Source organism: Amblyraja radiata, chromosome 5 (assembly GCF_010909765.2).
Source record: "Amblyraja radiata isolate CabotCenter1 chromosome 5, sAmbRad1.1.pri, whole genome shotgun sequence".
NCBI lineage: Eukaryota > Metazoa > Chordata > Chondrichthyes > Rajiformes > Rajidae > Amblyraja > Amblyraja radiata.
The window spans coordinates 31,911,983-31,931,834 of record NC_045960.1 but is presented as its reverse complement, the minus strand read 5'-3'; the positions used below and the strand labels follow the sequence as shown (position 1 = coordinate 31,931,834).

Sequence of the window (19,852 nt, the reverse complement as noted above, 5' to 3'; positions counted from 1 at the left end):
GTCTCCCACAGAACAAAGGAAAGTTAGTGCAATTATACATTTTTCTTGTCAGTAAAACACTCCTACCAAGTCATGAAGTATGGCATGATTGAAAGATTCTATAGTCTTTCAGAATATAGGAAAAGCTGGGTCCAAATCAAGCTCATCCAATAACAAGTTACTGCTTATCTCTGGAGCGTCAGCTATGTTTTTCAATCTTTGCTTCTTTGTGGCCTTGAAAGAAGCACATGTTATTACGCAGGTTTCCATCTTAATGTCTTTATTAAAAAGACAACCTGTCCTCCATATTGTGTTCCATATAATTTTCAAATTTATTCAGACTTGGCACCGAGCCATACTTTTGTTCTACTCGACCATGCTTTTGTAGAAGAACTATTCCATTTTGTAAACTATATTAGATTTGACCATTAGCTCTTTCAGTTTGACTTCCCAAAATGCAACACCTCACCCTGATCAATATTAAAAATCATTAAACATTTCTCAGCTGGTTTGCCCAACTGATCAAGATTTTTGCTTGAATCAGAATTAGCTCTGACATAATAAGGAAAAGTTGGCTATCTGAAATTGTTCAATTCATATTGTGTCCTGAGAAATATAATATGGCTAGATGGAAGATAACAGGCAAATGAATGTTAAAATATAGTGGGAGTTGATGAAAATGCAGGGAGAATAAAATGGAGTGTTATAAATGATGCTTGATGGTCTGCACAACTGGGGAATTCTGAAGGTTTGTGCTCGCTGTTGAATTCCACAAATAGTCCAACATTGTAGTGCAGCTGGGAAATCTGCAGTGGATCTCAACTCATAATTTTGAGACGTATGCTTGAGTAAGTATATCAGATTTCTCAATCATTCAAATTTATAGGGAGGAGGGTGGTGAACAGCCAGCTGTGTGTGAACATCTGGAATTTTCCAACCAGTCTCAGTCAATTAAGTTGTGGCAAATGTGTGATAGATTATAGGAAATGGTTAACAAATGTGAGAACTAATTTATAATGTGCATGCAAGTACTGTACTTGTTTAGAAATCTTATGCAATATTTTCACAAGCTATTTAGTACAGACTAGACCAAGTGGGATCCGTTGGGTCCTGTCCCCTCAGCGCGTGGTTGCGGGGCGGCCTGCGGCGTCACACACACGCACGCCACGCACACACGCCACACATACACACGCCACCCCCCACACACACGCCACCCCCACACACACGCCACCCCCACACACACGCCACCCCCACACATATGCCACACATATGCCACACACACACCGCCACCCCCCCACACCACACACACACGCCACCCCCCACACACACACACGCCACCCCCCCTCCACACACACACCACGCTCCCCCACACACACACACGCCACTCCCCACACACACACACACACACTAACCCCCCCCCCCCCGATATATTAATATTATTCATTCGCTCCTTTTCCCCCATCCCCTGCCCTATCCACTCACACATAGCCCCCAACTGTGCAGGTGCGGTTAGAGAGGGTATTGGAGGAGGTAGAGAGTTAGAGGGTGAGAGAGGTAGAGAGGGAGGAGAAGGGGGGGTAGAGAGGGAGAGGGAGTGAGGTAGAGATTGAGAGGTGGGGGGGCACGCGGCAACACATGGGAGGGCTGGTCCCCGAACACAATATTCCACCACTCACCCATAGGTCCCAATACTCACCATTCCCTTGGAGAGGGAGAGGTGGTAGAGAGGGAGTGGTGGTAGAGTGCGAGAGGGGGGAGGGCAGAGAGAGTGGGTGTGGCAGCGATGGTGGGCGGGGGCACCGAGGGAGGGGGGGCAGAGAGGGAGGGTGGCAGATAGGGAGGGGGGTAGAGAGGAGTAGGGGGGCATGCGGCGTCACAGGTGAGGGCTGGTTCCCGAACGCAATACTCCAATCCACCAACCACCCATAGGTCCCAATACTCACCACTCCCTGGAGAGGGAGGGGGGGTTAGAGAGGGGGGGGGGGTAGAGAGGGAGGGGGCTGAGAGGGGGGGAGGGGGGCAGAGAGCGAGAGGGGTAGAGAGGAAGAAGGGTGGAGGGGAGGGGGAAGAGAGGGAAGGGGAGGACAACTTGCTCTATTTAATCTTATTTGATTGTGCACGCCAGGTTGATTGCATTCGTGGAAACACGTGAAGGTTGCAATCTCCCACCCCTGTCCCATTGTGATGTCAATTGTAAATGAGATCCATTGTGATTGGACGTCTGTGAGATGGCACTGTGACATCATCAATGGAAAGTGCTGCAAGAGTCTCCCACTGAAAAGCAGTTCATTTTTTATAATAAACGATAAAAACTTAAACTTCAGAAATATAGGTTGGAATGTGACAGAAAGATGTTTATCCTGTCGTGGGAAAAAATGTGAGTAGAATGTATGAAAATGGGAAGGCTGTGGCCTAGCGTTTGAAAGAAGATACAAATTAAGGTGATTAAAAGAAAGCCAACAACCTTGCATATACACAGACATTTAGAATGTTAAAAACAATGGGAAGAGTTTTAGGATAATATAGATTTTAGGGAAGTTTAAGAAGTATGTTTATAATTTTGTTTCCATGACAGTGGAAAAGACTGAGATGAAAGAAGAATCTGAAGGTCAAGAAGCTGGTTCTTCGTTGGATGATGAACGTCAGAGGTCTAAACCAAGATACATTGCTGCTGATGATTTGGTTCTTGGAGTAAACATCCACAGAACGGACATGTTAAAAACAGATCTTTTCACATCACATCCTTCAGTGAAAGTTCACGTTATTAATGAAGACACAGGTCAATATTTTAAGAAAGAGCACAGGTGAGATACAAGGATCGAAAAAAAATGGTTGATCTGTATGTAGCAAATTCTTTTGAAAATTAGAAGTATGAACAAAACATTTTAGTCCTGCATTAAATTGCACAAAACATTTTAGTTGTGAGTTAAATTGTACGGTGAAATTGGATTTCAACACACCGGTACCAATAAACGAGCGTGCATCTTTCCTTGGGATATAGTGTCATAGAGTTATATAGCATGGAAACAAGTCCTGCAGCCCAACTTATCCGTGCCAAACAAATTGGCAGTCTGAGATTGTCCTATTTGCTTGCATTTGGCCCATATCCATCTAAACCAATGGTTCTTAACCTGGGGGTTGTGACTCCCTATGGGGGTCGTTTGTGGCTTTGCTGGGGGTCATGAAGGAGACACAAATAACATATCAATTTGTTGAGCCTATGTTTAGGAACATAACAAAGGTACATACCACATACAGTATTTTGTTCACGTATGCGCATACTGGTGCCAAAAAGGTTAAGAACCACTGATCTAAACTCTTCCTATCCATAACTGTCCAAATATCTTAAGTCAATTGTATCTGCTTCTATAGCATCCTATAACAACTCATTCCAGATACGGACTACCATCGGAGTGATAAGGTTATTGCCGAGGTCTCTCTTAAATCTCTCCTCTCGCCTGAGTCTATGTCCTATAGGTTTAGAATCCTATATTCTGGTGGGAGGGGAGGGAGGAGATACTGTGAATATTCACTTTATACCTGTCTCTACTGATTTTATACACTTCGATAAGGTCACCCCTCAATCTCCCAAGCCACAAAGAAAAAGTCCCAGCACCTGATTACTCGAGCCTGTAAATCCAGATAACATTGTGAATTTCTTCTGCACCCTTTCCAACATAATAACATCCTTCCTATTGTTGGGTGACAGGAACTACACATGGTACTGCAAGTGTGGTCTTTGTTAAGGACTTGTACAGCTACATGCCCCAACCTGTGTACTCAATACCCTTGTCAATGTAGACAAATGTCCCAAATGATTTCTTCATTATCCTGGTCTCCTGACTTGGCACTTTCAGAGAATCATGCGCCTGTACTCAGAGATCTCTTTGTCCTATGATACACTCAGTAAAGGGTTCTATCATACACTGTGCAAGTTGTGCCCTGGTTTGACATACCAAAGTGCAGTACCTCACGCTTGTCAGAATTAACCTCCATTTGCCATACTTAGACCACCTTCTCAACTGATCAAGATCCTGTTGTAAACTTAGATAATGTGTGTTTCCCCCTTCCCCCCCCACTCATCCCTTTCCACCCATATCCCTCACTCTGGCTTTACATTTCTCTCCTCTTCCTTCCTTTTCTGACACTTGTCATCTTTTCACATCTGTCACTGACTCAACCCATCTGCCAATCAACATCCACCCCTTCTCGCCTGTATCCACTTATCTCTTGTCAGACTTTGCCCCATCCCCACCTCTTTTTCAGCTTCCCCCCACTACAGTCTGAAGAAGGGTCCTGACCCGAAGCATTGTATATCCATCCTACCTGAACCCTAGGTTCCCCCAGCCTTCTGTCTCTTCCACTACCCTATCCTCATTAATCCTCTTCGTGACCTTTTCTAATATCACTGTAGAGCTTATTTTTACATTTGTCTCTTTGAGGAAATTAGTACACAGTGGCATGCAATGAATAGCAGTGAGTTAATTTATTTTGTTGTATGAAAAACAAATATTGTCAAGGCAATACATGCTGGTCAGAATGTTGGATGATTTCCATTGCATTTTTATTGTGCCATGTGATTTTCTGGCACTCATTTGTAAAGGCAAACCAATGTTGAGATTGTCTCATTTGAAAGTGCATTTCCTACAGGGGCCATTTACAGAACGTTTTTGAAAGTGGGGGGTTTGGGGGGGCTGAGTGATCACTGACCTAGGGGGTACCCGGTGAGGGAATGGAGCGATGGTTGTACAATTATAATTTTTTGTTGTTGCTCGACCTCCAAAAACTGGGGGATAATACAAGCCATCCCCCAACTCAAAAAGTGCGGGGATATGTCCCCCATCCTCTCTCTCTCCCTCTCACCCTCTCTCCTTCTCTCCGTCCCAACTCTCCCTCTCTCCCTCCCCAACTCTCCCTCCCCAACTCTCCCTCCCCAACTCTCCCTCCCCAACTCTCCCTCCCCAACTCTCCCTCCCCAACTCTCCCTCTCCACCTCCACCTCCACCTCTCTCTGCCATCTCTCTCTCCCCCTCTCCCTTTCCCTCTCCCTCTCCCTGCCGTCTCTCTCTCCCCCTCCCTCTCCCTCCCCCTGCTGCCTCTCTCTCCCCCTCTCCCTCTGCCGTCTCTCTCTCCCCCTCTCCCTCTGCCATCTCTCTATCTCCACCTCCCTCTGCCGTCTCTCTCTCTCACTCCCTCCCTCTCAGGGCCGTCTCTCCATCATCTCCATCTCCCCCGGCCGTCTCTCTCTCCCCCCTCCCCCTCCCCCGGCCGACTCTCTCTCTCTCTCTCTCTCTCGGGGCCGACTCTCGCTCTCTCGCGCTCTCTCTCACTCTCCCCCCCTCAACCCTCCCTTCCACTCGGCTGCTAATCACAGCGCTTCGTTCCCTGCCCCATATCTCGACTGTGAACCGCGTTGTGATTGGCCGTTGAGGGGAGGGAGGGTTTTGGGGGGGGGCAGTCGGTTTCCGCCTGGGCTGGTCGTGGTTTTGCCGTGCTCACTGGGTGCTTGTTCTGTGATTCTGGATGTCGGAGGTCCTAAGAAGAAGAGAAAAATACGCCTGCGGGCCGGATAATTTTGGGTTATGAAGCATGTCTCGCCAAAAAGGTGGAGGGGCTGCAGCTCCCCAAGCCCCCCCGGTTCCGCGGCCCATGCCCTCGTCCTTCTAAACTACAGAGTGTACAAGCCCAGCCGCTCCATTCTCTCAGCACATGATAGTCCCGCCATCCCGGGAATTAACCTTGTAAACCTACGTTGCACTCCCTCAATAGCAAGAATGTCCTTCCTCAAATTAGGGGACCAAAACTACACACAATACTCCAGGTGTGGTCTCACTAGGGCTCTATACAACTGCAGAAGGACCTCTTTGCTCTTATACTTGACTCATCTTGTTATAGAGGCCAACATGCCTGAGAAAAATGATTTTGATTGAGGGCTCATGTGATAGGATGCACTAGCAGAAAATACTGACCATCATTTCCTCAGCTTCATTAACGTGCAAATGGGTACACTTCCCATGTAGAAGATCATGTGGATTGGTGGAACCTGCCAGTCTATTGAGAATTGCTTGGCCCCTGGCTGCTTGTTGGCTCTCAGCAAGAAAGGAAAGACAATTTTTGTTGGCTTCTTTCAGTACATCATAATGTTCCAACGCCTGCCAATGAAAATGCTAGCCGATTTTCACACAACAAGCTGCCACAAACATCATTATAGCAATTGTTAAATTACATGTTCCAGTGACGTTAAAGGATTAATACTTGACAAACTTTAACCCGGCCATCCTATTTTTGCAGCTAATCAGTGATATGTATCTTGCAGTGTAGCCTCTGTATTTCTGTTCATGAAGTCTTCTGTGAACAGTGGTCATTGCCAAATCCACACCTGACTCCTGAAGAGTATTTCTGATCTGTCGGACAGGTGTTTCGGGATTTTTCTTTATTATATTATTTTTTCTTTATTTCTTCCGTCATCAGCTGTGGAGGTCTTCCTTGGCCTGCCAGTCCCTTTGCGATTAGAAAGCTCACCAGTGCTCTCTTTCTTCTTAATGATGTTCCAAACAGTTGATTTTGGTAAGCCTAAGGTTTGGCTAATGTCTCTAACAGTTTTATTCTTGTTTCTCAGTCTCATAATGGCTTATTTGACTTTCATTGGCACAACTTTATAAACAGCAATAAAGGTTTCCAACGGTGATGGAAAGACTGGAGGAAAGACTAGGTGGCTGCGAGCTCTCTTATACCAGCATTACAGAGGCAATTAAACACACCTGAGCAATTACATATGCCGTGTGTCCCAAACATTATGGCGCCCTGAAATGGGGGGGACAACGTATAAACACAGCTGTAATTTCTACATGGTGAAACCAAACTGTATCAAAAAGGGCCTTTAATAAAATCTGACAATGTGCACTTTAACCACATATGATTTTTTTCTATTACAAATCTTAAATTGTGGAGTATAGAGGCAAATAAATAAATGATGGGTCTTTGTCCCAAACATTATGGAGGGCACTGTAAAGGTTATCACAAATAGTGTGGGTCAACCAGTAGTGTATTGGCTAGTCAAATTGGACTTTAGATTAACATGATGTTTTCCTGGCTCCTTAAGGGCCTGTCCCACTGTACAAGGTAATTCAAGAGCTCTCCCGAGTTTAAATAAAAATCAAACTCGTGGTAAGCACGTAGAATGTACGTAGCGGGTATGTCGGAGCTCGGGACGTCTCTTTGCGGCTCGTAACGCTAATGGCAGGTACTTGGGGAACGTGGTAAGCTCGTGAAGACTAGTGACATTTTTCAACGTTGAAAATTGTCCACGAGAGCCCTGAGTACCTACGAGCGGCTATTGCCGTAATTCTCCGAGTTCGAATCAGGGGAAACTCGGGAGAACTCTTGAATTAGCTCGTACAATGGGACAGCCCTATTAGAATGGAGGTAAAAGGTGTCGGAACTATTTCAAAGAGGATGGGTTATTCATGGTGTCCTCATTCAACACCAGCTTGCAAGTATAACTTAATATGAAATCTTTGAAAATGTTCCAGATGCTTTGTTGCAATAAATTGTGGCACTGGAAAATTGGATAGCTAAGCACAGTGAGAATTTGTTCATGTTATATGGTGGTGACAATTTTATTCTTTTGGAATAGAAGATCAGGGTGGTGAACTCCTCAGATTGCATTTCTGCTCTAATCTACCTGTAGAAAAAAAAATATTTGTAACTAGACCAAAATTTAAGGATTTAAATGGTGGGAAGCTCAAATGTCATCTTTGGAAATATGCAATATGCATTTTCTTTAGTTAATAATTTAAATTGAATGCAATAATTATACAAAATGATTAAATTAGATCAGCAACATAGTATTTATAGGTTTAGCCACACATCTGAGCCACATCTTCATATGGTTAGCACCATTATGGATAATTTTGTTTCTTCCTCTTCAGCTCCAGTAGAGTGCAGCATCCTCACTGGGTTAAAAAATAATTAAACTGAGCAGAAAAATGTGCAGAAATACTAGATTTGAACTGCTCACTTGAAACACTACCTTTCTGTATGTCAGAAGATTTGTTTTGCAAATTGGTCATCAGAAATGTTGGACTGTACTTTGTAAGCAAATATAGAAAATTAGTCATATTGTGTGATTTTCTCAGGTTTAATTTTGCATGCATGGTTTTCAAAGTTTGCAAAACCGCAAAGCAAGGCAAATGATTAATGTTACAAGAATGATTTTCAATCTTTGAGTAACATTTGTAGTATCTACAGTTTGTATTGGCCAACACATAATGAGCATATGTTTTGGAATACTATATTTGGAGATTAACTTTGAGCGTGCACTTATATTGGTTAAGAAGGTAATGGACTGAGTAAATACGATATGGACACGATTTCTCAAGCAAATAACTATAGTAAATCTGCAAGGTTATTTGAATAAAAACAGCTAAATTAATATCGAAAAAGTGACAAATCTATACAGCGCTTTATTCTCAAATATCCCAAATGCCTTCAGATTGTTGCATTAAAATGCAGTGAGATTTTTTGTACACGTGGCAGAATACTATGAATGCCATTTATTGTCATTTGTCCCATTTAATTTGAATCTTTAAAGTGTTAATTTTTTTATATTCTGATTTATTTTCAAAATCTTTGCTGGAGTAAAAGCTACTTGTAAACTTAATGTCTGCTCTTATTTTGTCTCCTCACTAATAGCAATCGACATGTCACTTCATATTATGAGCAAGACAATGTGGGACATATCCTTCCCATCATGACACAACCTTATGATTGTAGGAAAAATAAATCGCCAACTCCAGCATGGGAGGAACAACTTATCTTCAATGAGCGATTTGGTTACTTCCTAAAAGAATTCTTAGAATCACCTAGTACTCTTCTGTTCTTTGAGGTATCAAATATTTGAGTTTGATTTTAGCTTGGTGATAATGCACTTCATAGAGTTTTTGATGACAAATAGATATATGCAAATAGTTCTGTAAATAATGGATTGAACAAATTGACTGCAATGAGTTTAAATTAAACATTTACTATTGTTGGTCCAAAAGATATTAAAATTGGTCAATTAGACATTTTGATTATGGTTAATATTTTGACTTTAGTTCAATCTCTGCAACTTTAGTTGAACAGGTAGGCCGGGTTAAGTGGATAAAGGGGTGAAAACCCTTTGGATTATCACATTGTAACTCATCCTTGGCATTAAATATTAGAAATATCAGAAGGATAAGGGGATCACGCTGAAATATACAATACTCTTACAGGGCTCTACATGGTAGATGCAAGAATGATGTTTCCCCTGGGTATCTAGATTAATGGGTCAAAGTAAGAATTCAGGTATTGACGCAAAGATAAGAAATTTATTTCATGAGGTCGAATGGAGTTGAAATTCTCTACCAGAGAGGGATGTGATGGTCCGGTTATTGACTATATTTCAAAGTATAAACTTGCAGATTTTGAGGGTTTTTATTAATCTAGAAAGTGATGTTGAGGGAAAACATCGGCTGTGCTCTTGGTGTTGATATAGGTTTATTGTTATAATGTGTTCCCAGAAACAGTGGAAAATTTTATTTTGCATGCTCTCCAGGTAAATTATCCATACATGCGTACAATCAAACCACAAAAGTGGGTAAGGGCTGCAATGAGGTGAATTGGGGAATCTGGAATATATCCTTAGCTTGTAATAGGCACTATCAAGAGTCTGGTAACACCACCATAGCACAATATTTAATGACAGCTTCTATGTGCTTTCAAGCTTTTGTAAATTCTAGCCGATGGCGGAGAGAGAGAAGAGGGAATGACCAGGATGCAAGTGTTCCTTTGTGTATTAAATATACGATGTGTGTATTTGTATATGTATTAAATATATTAAAGCAGAGTGAGCAAAGACAAACCAACAAACATCAGAATCATCTCTTCAAGCTTGAGACATTAAATGGCTAGCTAATTTTTATGAGCTTAATGTAATGATTGGGGATGATCAACCATGATCACATTGAATGGCGGTGCTGGCTCGAAGGGCCGAATGGCCTACTCCTGCACCTATTTTCTATTGTCTATTGTAATCTTAATGCTATATAATGCTTGTATATTTTTTACAAGCACTAATCCAATGCTTTACTCCTAGATCCTTGAGTTTGTAAGTATGGATGAAGCCAAAGTCAACTTTGCAACTCAAAGTAGTGAAGGTGGTTGGCGCAAGATATCATGGGCTTTTCTAAAGGTAAGATGGTATTGACCAACTAGAGTCTGAAGAATAAAACAGAAAACTCTCCAGTGTTTTAAGATTTTTGGGTGTACTTTTGTTTCCAGATGCAGATCAGTTGTGTTACATTTTCCACTTCTGGAGAACTACGTGTATCAATCAATTTTTTAAAATAAATGGTGCTTTTTTTCTTGGCAGTTAAAACAGTGTATATTCAGTGAAGGATTCCTTCAATGGAAAATGTGACCATTGATTGTAAAAGTTCCTTGGATTGTAAACAACAAAAGGGGATGATAGCACGATGGTAAAGTTACTGGATCAGTAGTTAAATTAAATGGCCATTGACCTAGAAGCACATGCTCATATCCAACCAAGGCAGCTGGGGACTTTAAGATAAGCTAATTAAATAGATTTTTTTGCCAGAGAAAGTCGTTGAGTCATTTACAATAACAATATTTAAAAGACATTTGGGCAAATACATGGATTGAAAAAGTTAAGAGGGGAATGGAACTAGCTTAGATTTAGGTTTTAGGAGAGCTCCCCCTCCTCTTCCCCCACTCACGATCAACAACACCACAGTCACATCTTGGAGTCATTTAAGTTCCTTGGAACTATCATGTCCAGGGTCCTTAAATGGGGGGCCACCATCGACTCCTCAATCAAAAAGGCCCAACAGACATTGTACTTCCAGCAGCAGCTGAGAAAACACAAACTGCCACAGGCAATGATGGTCCAGTTTTATACTGCCATCATAGAGTTTGTCCTCACCTTCTCCATCATGGTCTGGTTTGGCTCAGCCACAAGCATGACATCTGGAGGCTGCAGCGTATCATTCGATCAGCCGAGAAGGTTGTTGGCTGCAACCTTCTCCCCCCATTGACGAACTGTACACTGCAAGGGCTAGGAAGCGAGCGGGGAACATAATCTCTGACTCATCTGACCATGGCCACAAACTATTTGAAGTACTTCCTTCTGGGAGGCAACTCCGGACTGTCAAATACCGCCATAGCCAGACATAAAAACTGCTTTTTTCCACGAGCTTTTTTTAGCTCTACTCAACAGCCATTGTGAACTATATATCGTGTTGTTATCGTTGCGACCAAAACACCAAGGCAAATCCCTTGTATGTATCCATACTTGGCTAATAAAATTTATTCAATTCAATCTTGATTGGCATGGATGAAGTCAGCATATATGCCTGTTTTCATGCTGTATCATTCTGACACTAGAACAGCCTGTTATTTTTTTCCTGTCTATGCTAGAATCATACCTGTTTGGCTTTGCAGTTTAAAAGGAGGTCAGTTTATGACTGATTTCTCTTCCCTTTTCATGCTTGTTCACTGTGGGCCGAGCATCAAGAATGTGTCTAGAAATCAGTTTTCGTGACCCAAGTCAACGAACTACATGAAATTTTCCACAGATTTAGATGAAATATAATTGAGAAGGATGTCATAATTCTTCATTGCCAAACGTTGCACATTAATTAATTAAACTAATTAGAAAATGAGATCGGGAAAGTAAGCGCCATCTAGTGGCCAATGCCCATATTACACCATGGGCAGCCTATTTCCGTGTTGCAGTCCATTTAAACAATAAATTATTATACCTATATATATGACTTGTAAATATGACTGTAATCATATATAATTAAGTATAATTATATTATAAAAATAATATGATGAATATAATTGTGAGTGTTTTTTTAATGACACTGTCGCAGAGGTCTGGCTCCTGAACCAGCCTAATTAATGGGTGGGTTCCTCCCTTTACTGAACCCCACTGACTGCCAGTGTGCAGAGTGGGGGTCACGGCCGTAGTGGGACTGGGGCAGATTTCCGGGCTGGGGGCAGTCCTGCAAGGCATCTTCCAGTCGCTTTAATAGGAAATGTAATGAGACTGCAGCAGAGGTCCCAGGTTTTAAGGGGTCATGAACCTGCCTAATTAAAGGGTCAGGACAGATCCTCTGGGTTCCCACGTTTACTGAACCTCACTGACTGCCATAGTGGGGAGAGTGGGGGGAATGGCCATAGTGGGACTGGGGCAGTGCCAGGCTGGGTGGCAGACCTGTAAGAGACCTGTCTTATTTCTGATGTAAATGTCACATCCTGACCAAGAATCGAATGCTCAGATGTTTACCCGATGAGTATTCATTTTAAGCTACGAGCCTATATATATGATAGAGATGGTGCCTTTGCAAATGAGGGCTATTACCTTTAACCTAAAATAACCCTAAAAGTGTTGCATTGTTTGAGTATCTGTAGTTTGTGTGTGTCTGTGTATACCTGTCAAACGTGTATCTGCGGATGTGTGGATGTAAGTGTATATGTATGTGTGGATGGATGTATGTGAATGGATGGATGTGTCAATGTATGTGTGGATGTGTGTGTGGATGTATGTGTGCATGGATGTGTACATGTATGTCTGCGTGCAGATGGATGTGTGTGTGTGTGCGGATGTATGTGTGCATGTATGTGTGTGTGTGTGTGCATGCATGGAAGTGTGCGTACGGATGGATGTGTGTGTGGATGTGTGTATGTATGTGGATGGGTGGGCTGTTGCACTATCATTCACCAGCACGCCATTATCATAAGTAATTCACTCATTGTTTAAATAATTTGACCAATTAAACAGTGAAACGATCGACACTAAAATAATACTTTATATAATAATTTATTTCCCCAATTTATTTGTTTACATTACATCTGATCATCATCTGAATGTCCTTCATCAGATTCCAAGTCTTTTGATAAGTTTTGATGTCCATTGATAAGTGAGTTCAAGTTCACTTGGAGCGTCAGGCAGAGGCTACAAAAAAAACCATCTGATAGTCATTAATTGTGCATGGACTTCAGTTCATAACATTTCAACCTCTTCTTAATGTTAATGAGAATAACACTTACTACCATAGATAAATTAGTTCAAGTTCAAGTTCACATACACCAATTCAGTTCTACATAAACATCAGCCATTTCTGACCATTTCTCACTCCAATGGCAGCCTATAAAGTGCAATGAATATTACCCCGTTTTTCTTGCGTGGTCGGGGCCTGGAAATAGCCGCAACGGACGGCACTATGTACAACCACTATGTACAACCACTATGTACAGCCTTCCCCCCCCAGTGAACGAGTGAGTGAAGGAATGTGAATGAATGAAGGAATGAATGAGTGTGAATGAATGAGTGATTGAATGTACAGCCTCCAAATCTCATTTTTTCACATTATAAAAGGGTGCAATTAAATTAATTAAAGTCCATACAGATTAATTTTCATAAATTCAGACTAGATCTTACCTTTCAGTTTGAGTTGATTCACAAAGTTTAATTGGTTTCACAACTTGGTATTGCAGCATCTCAGCAGGGACTTTGCTTTTAAGACTTTCTTCCACTTCTATCCACTTAGCTGCACATTCTTCAGACTTCTTAATGCTTTTCTCACTAAATTCAATTACCCTGCTGCAAGTTTCCACGACATGTATTCCACAGAACTAGAAAGAACCTTCATCGGAATCTCCAGTAAAACAGGCATCAGTGAAGTCTTCTCAGCCATGTTGTGTGCTAGCCTGAAGCAAAGCGCGTGATTGGCCAACTGGTTTTTTCTCTAATTTAATAAAAATGTGCAAGTCTTGTTCATGACGAGTTTCAGGGGTGATTTATATAATATTTTTACCCAACATGTGAAAATTTCATGTAGTTCTGTGACTTGGGTCACGAAACACTGGAATAAAGCTCCTCGGCCCACAGCCTATGGGCAAAAGACGTGTGGAGGATGTTGGAAGAATTTCTGCCATTCACTGGGGAGGCCTCAGAGGAAACAGCATCTCATATCCAGCATAAATTCCCTTTGTCACCTTCAAATAAATCTTAAACCAGATTGATTAATTGGCTGAAAGGGTATTGGTTATCTTGTCCAAGGTTTCATAGTTTGTTTTTCAGTATGTCAAAATGCTATTCATTGCTATTCATTGCCTACTGCTCAGCAATCAATGCCATAATCCTGAACAGGCCTATTTCTAAACTGTTGGACCTTGGCCTTAGTTCTTCCATCTGCAACTGGCTTTTGGACATCCTCATCAGCAAATCTTAATCATTTAGAATTTGTCATAACATTTCCTCCAGCCTGACCCTCAACATTGATGCCATTTAGCATGTTGTGCTCAGTTCCTTGCTCATGTCAGTGTGGCTAATTATAGTGCCAATTCAATCTTTAAGTTTGCCGATTATATAACTCTCATTGTCCCGATCAACAACGGTGATGAGGTGGAGTAGAGGAAAAAGATGGGGAACCTTGTGTCATAGTATCAGTTCAGAACAGCAACTTACGGTTTACTAGCCTTAACGCCAACAATACAAAAAAATTGGTTGGTGGCTTAAGGAAGTTGGGGAGCAGGATGAATACAACTCTGTCCATCATCAGAGCTGCAACAGAGATTGTTGACAGCTTCAAGTTCCTTGGCATCATCACCAACCTAACCTGGCACCTTCACGTTGACGAGTTGATCAAGAAAGTTCATCAAAGTATATATTTGCTTGGGCGTCGAAGATTCAGTATGCCAACGAGGATTCTCTATCATTTCTACCGGCAGACAAAAAAAAGTATTGCAACTGTGCATGTAACTGAGCCTGGCATGGCAACTGTTCTGCTCATGACCACCTGAGAGTGGTGAGTACTGCTCAGTCTAACAAAGCCTCGTCACTTCCCTCAATTCAGTCCATCTTCATGGTGCATTGCATCAGGAAGGCTGGAAGTATTGTCAAGGATGCCTTCCATGCTAAGTCATTCCTTCTACCTTCTGGGAGGGGATACAGGAACATGAAAGCCGGAGTATCCAAATGTAAGAATCTTCCCTATGGCAATGAGACACTTGAACTTATAACCAAACTCCCTTCCTGGAGGTGCTGTGGCACTATTATGGGGATCAAGGAAATGGCAGATGAGTTGGACAGGTACTTTGGATGTGTCTTCACTAAGGAGGACACAAACAATCTTCCTGAAATAGTAGTAGCCAGAGGATCTGGGGTGACGGAGGAACTGAGGAAATCCACATTAGGCAGGAAATGGTGCTGGATAGGCTGATGGGACTGAAGGCTGATAAATCCCCAGGGCCTGATGGTCTGCATCCCAGGGTACTTAAGGAAGTGGCTCTAGAAATCGTGGATGCATGGGTGATAATTTTCCAATGTTCTATAGACTCAGGATCAGTTCCTGTGGATTGGAGGGTAGCTAATGTTATCCCACTTTTTAAGAAAGGCGGGAGAGAGAAAACAGGGAATTATAGACCAGTTAGCCTGACATCGGTGGTGGGGAAGATGCTGGAGTCAATTATAAAAGATGAGATAGCCGAACATTTGGATAGCAATAACAGGATCGATCCGAGTCAGCATGGATTTACGAAGATGAAATCATGCTTGACTAATCTTGTGGAATTTTTTGAAGATGTAACTAGGAAAATGGACACGGGAGAGCCAGTGAATGTAGTGTACCTGGACTTTCAGAAAGCAGTCCCACATAGGAGATTAGTGGGCAAAATTAGGGCACATGGTATTGGGGGTAGAATGCTGACATGAATAGAGAAGTGGTTGGCAGACAGGAAACAAAGAGTAGGGATTAACGGGTCCCTTTCAGAATGGCAGGTAGTGACTAGTGGGGTACCGCAAGGATCGGTGCTGGGACCGCAGCTATTTACAATATACATCATTGATTTGGATGAAGGGATTCAAAGTAACATTAGCAAATTTGCAGATGGCACAAAGCTGGGTGGCAGTGTGAACTGTGAGGAGGATGCTATGAGAATGCAGGGCGACTTGGACAGGTTGGGGGAGTGGGCAGATGCATGGCAGATGAAGTTTAATGTGGATAAATATGAGGTTATCCACTTTGGTAGCAAAAACAGTAAGGCAGATTACTATCTAAATGGCGTCAAGTGGGAAAAGGGGAAGTACAACGGGATCTGGGGGTCCTTGATCATCAGTCTATGAAAGTAAGCATGCAGGTACAGCAGGCAGTGAAGAAAGCGAATGGCATGTTGGCCTTCATAACAAGAGGAATCGAATATAGGAGCAAAGAGGTCCTTCTGCAGTTGTACAGAGCCCTAGTGAGACCACACCTGGAGTATTGTGTGCAGTTTTGGTCCCCTAATTTGAGGAAGGATATTCTTGCTATTGAGGGAGTGCAGCGTAGGTTTACAAGGTTAATTCCCGGGATGGCGGGATTGTCATATGCTGAGAGAATGGGGCAGCTGGGCTTGTACACTCTGGAGTTTAGAAGGATGACAGGATATCTCATTGAAACATATAAGATTGTTAAGGGCTTGGACACGCTAGAGGCAGGAAACATGTTCCCGATATTGGGGGAGTCCAGAACCAGGGTCCACAGTTTAAGAATAAGGAGTAAGCCATTCAGAACGGAGACGAGGAAACACTTTTTGGTGAGTGGAATTCTCTGCCTCAGACAGGTGGAGGCAGGTTCTCTGGATGCTTTCAAGAGAGAGCTAGATAGGGATCTTAAAAATAGCAGAGTGAGGGGATATGGGGAGAAGGCAGGAACGGGGTACTGATTGGGGATGATCAACCATGATCACATTGAATGGCGGTGCTGGCTCGAAGGGCCAAATGGCCTACTCCTGCACCTATTGTCTATTGTTTGTAATTCTTCTTCGTTGTGACAATTCTGCATCGTGGCATTTTTTTCTATTTTTTTCTGCATGACTTTATATTGCACTGCAATCTTTGCCCAATTCTGCTGTTTGGCATTTATTGTATTGTTTTGTATTTGTAATATGTATACTGTTTGCTCTGAGCTTTGTGCAAGGAATTTCATTGCACCCTGGTGTACATGTTAATAAAATGAATCTGAATTCCTGTTCACTTATTGTCAAAACCAGGGCTGGAGGTGCTTGGCTGGTCAGGCACCATCTAGGATGCGTATGGACAGGTGACGCTTTGAGTTGGGATGCTTCTTCGGATTGAGTGGAGTAGGAAAGAGAAAGTGGAAAAAGAGATGTGGGTAGGGCAAATCCAAGTGATGGATAGATACAGGTGAAGGGATGGAGTTAATTGGCAGATGGTTCACAAAGGTGAAAAAGAGATAAAATTTAGTGGCAGGAAGGAGTAGTGAAAGATAAGGCCAGAGGGAGTGGAAAATGACATGGAAGGGGAAAGAGCAGGATAAAAGGGGAATGTATGACTCATTCATGGGATGGGAGAAGGGCATACAAGAGGGAAGGTGCTGGGTGACTGGAGGAATGGGAGAAATGTGAGTGCATTGGTTTGGGGGGCATGGGAAAAAAGTGGGTAGGATTATGAGGTGCTGTTCCTCCAGTTTGTATGTGGCCTTTTTCTCCCTTATTTTGAAATTGGTCATCCTGTGCTCTCTGGCCTTGGTTGTTTATTTCTATAATAATAGTCTTTTTTTTCCTGGGGAATGCTAGCAATACAGCTGATTTAGTTGGTATATCCTAAATTTTCTCTTGTTTTATGTAGCTGGTGGGTGCGAATGGGGTGTTGAATATTGATGGAAAACTCCGCCTACAGTTGTATTATCCACCTTTGAAGGTCAAGAAACTATCAAATTCCATTGATGTATTTGAATGGTGGAAAAAACGCCCTTGGGACCGTTACCCTTCAACTTTGTATGTGACAGTGAAAGGCTTAAGGCTACCTCAAAATGTGAGTCCTAATTCAAGAAACTTCATAGCTTTGCACAAAAAAGTTACTGAATTTTTTCAAGTAGCTTTCAATAGAAAAAGATCTGTAAATTAAAGAATTATTTTAACTCCACAATAAAATTCTCAGACTTTTGTCAATCTGAATTAAAGATTGGTATTGTGTTATTGGATTTGTTAATTTAAATCCTGAAGTGTAAAGAAATTAATTCCTTTCAGCAGTGGAAATGAGAGATCAATTTACAAAAGATTTTGATTACATTTGTAAGTAAAATATTCTTGTAGGGTTTGGGGCGGGGAATGTAAGAACGATTTATACATGTAATACATGATATACACCAGTTAATTAACCATGTATAAATGTATCTCATGTATTACACGTATAAATCGTTCTTACATTCGGGAACATGGTTAATTAACTGGTGGCATTATTTCCCTGTCCTAGCGGCCTTTGTTTTAGCCGGTGATTACATCCATTCCATCCCTCCCTCGCAAAGATGTGGGATTTCAATTTGAACACACTTGTTTGAATAGATGCAAGCTGCATGTACAGCGTCTCTTCTGGGCGCACAGTGCACGAAGCCGATGAAATGAGACAACTGTCACACCAAAGAAAAGACACAGTTGTCTTTGACAACTCTAACAGACCTTTCCGCCGCCCCGTTAGAGGCTGGATGGTATGGGGGAACAAGTGTGTGTTTTACACCATTTCACTGCATGAACTCTGAACTGTTCTGAACGAAACTGAGGCCCGTTATCAGAAACAAGTTCTTCCGGTAAACCATGGCATGCAAAAATTGATCTCAACTCATCTATGGTACGCTCAGTAGTAGTGCTTGACCCCATATGTTTAACCTCAATCCATTTGGAATGACTATCTACCAGTACCAGAAAGTGATCATTACCCTTTATGCAAAAATCTACATGAACTCTCTGAAAAGGTCTACTTGGCCATGACCAGGGTTGCAGTGCTGTTTTTGATGGTTTACTCTGGCAATTTTGGCAGACGCTACATTTGCTCACAAGTGACTCAATGTCACTGTCAATACCAGGCCAATACACAAAACTTCTGGCAATTGACTTCATGCTTACTATGCCAGGATGTTTGGCATGAAGTTCGTTCATAATTTTGTTTCTCAAAGACTGGTACAACCACTCTGTAACCCCACTTAACGCATCCCTGCTCACATGATAATTCATGGCGTCGATTATGGAAAGGCTTCAGCTCTGAGTTCAGAACTGAGTTCAATCCACTATCGATTTCATATTGAATGGATGATTCAATATCTGTTCATAAACCCACTTCAGCACATTGTCTTTCTTTGTTTCTGCTGCAATTTCTGTTGCAGTCAATGGAAAGTCTTCATCTACAACTTGCAGTGTGTAGATTGAGTTCTCACTTCCCAAGTCAGAGATCTCATGGGGCAACCGGGACAACGCATCTGCAACTGCGTTGCACTTGGAGCTTCTATTCTCCACCTTGTAGTCATACTGCAACAGCAAAATTGGCCAGAGCAGCATCTTTGATGCCGCCATGGAAGGTATAGCTGACTTGGGACCAAGTATCACTAATAGTGGCTTATGATCAGTCACCAGGGTGAATGGTCTGCCGAGAAGAAACTGATGGAATTTCTTGATTCCGAACACGATGCTGAGTGCTTCCTTTTCTATCTGCGCATAGTTGCGTTCACTCGATGACGGTGCGGGATGCAAAAGCAATAGGCTTTTCCTGACCGTCATTCATTACGTGGGAGATCACTGCACCTACACCATAACTTGAAGCATCACAAGCAAGTTTCATCTCGCGTGTCGTATCATAGTGAACAAGAAGTTTGTCACTTGTCAAGTTTTCCTTGCAGATGTCAAATGCACGTTGCTGTTCCTTTCCCCAGGCCATTTCACATCTTTTTGTAACAGTGGCTTTAGCACAGTTGCTAAATCTGGAAGGAATCGTGCATAGAACTGCACCATCCCAAGGAATGATCGTAGCTCTGACACATTGTTGGGTTTTGGA

General features: G+C 42.3%; 1 protein-coding gene across 1 annotated transcript in view; it reads left to right on the top strand.

The window, feature by feature from the left end:
• ahi1 (Abelson helper integration site 1) overlaps positions 1-19,852 on the top strand; it is a 227,943-nt gene that overhangs the window by 45,791 nt on the left and 162,300 nt on the right. Inside the window, exons 6-9 of the mRNA XM_033020945.1 lie at positions 2,555-2,783; positions 8,674-8,866; positions 10,100-10,195; positions 17,657-17,842. Of these exons, the coding sequence (XP_032876836.1) occupies positions 2,555-2,783; positions 8,674-8,866; positions 10,100-10,195; positions 17,657-17,842 (704 nt within the window). The remainder of the gene's footprint in view (positions 1-2,554; positions 2,784-8,673; positions 8,867-10,099; positions 10,196-17,656; positions 17,843-19,852) is intronic.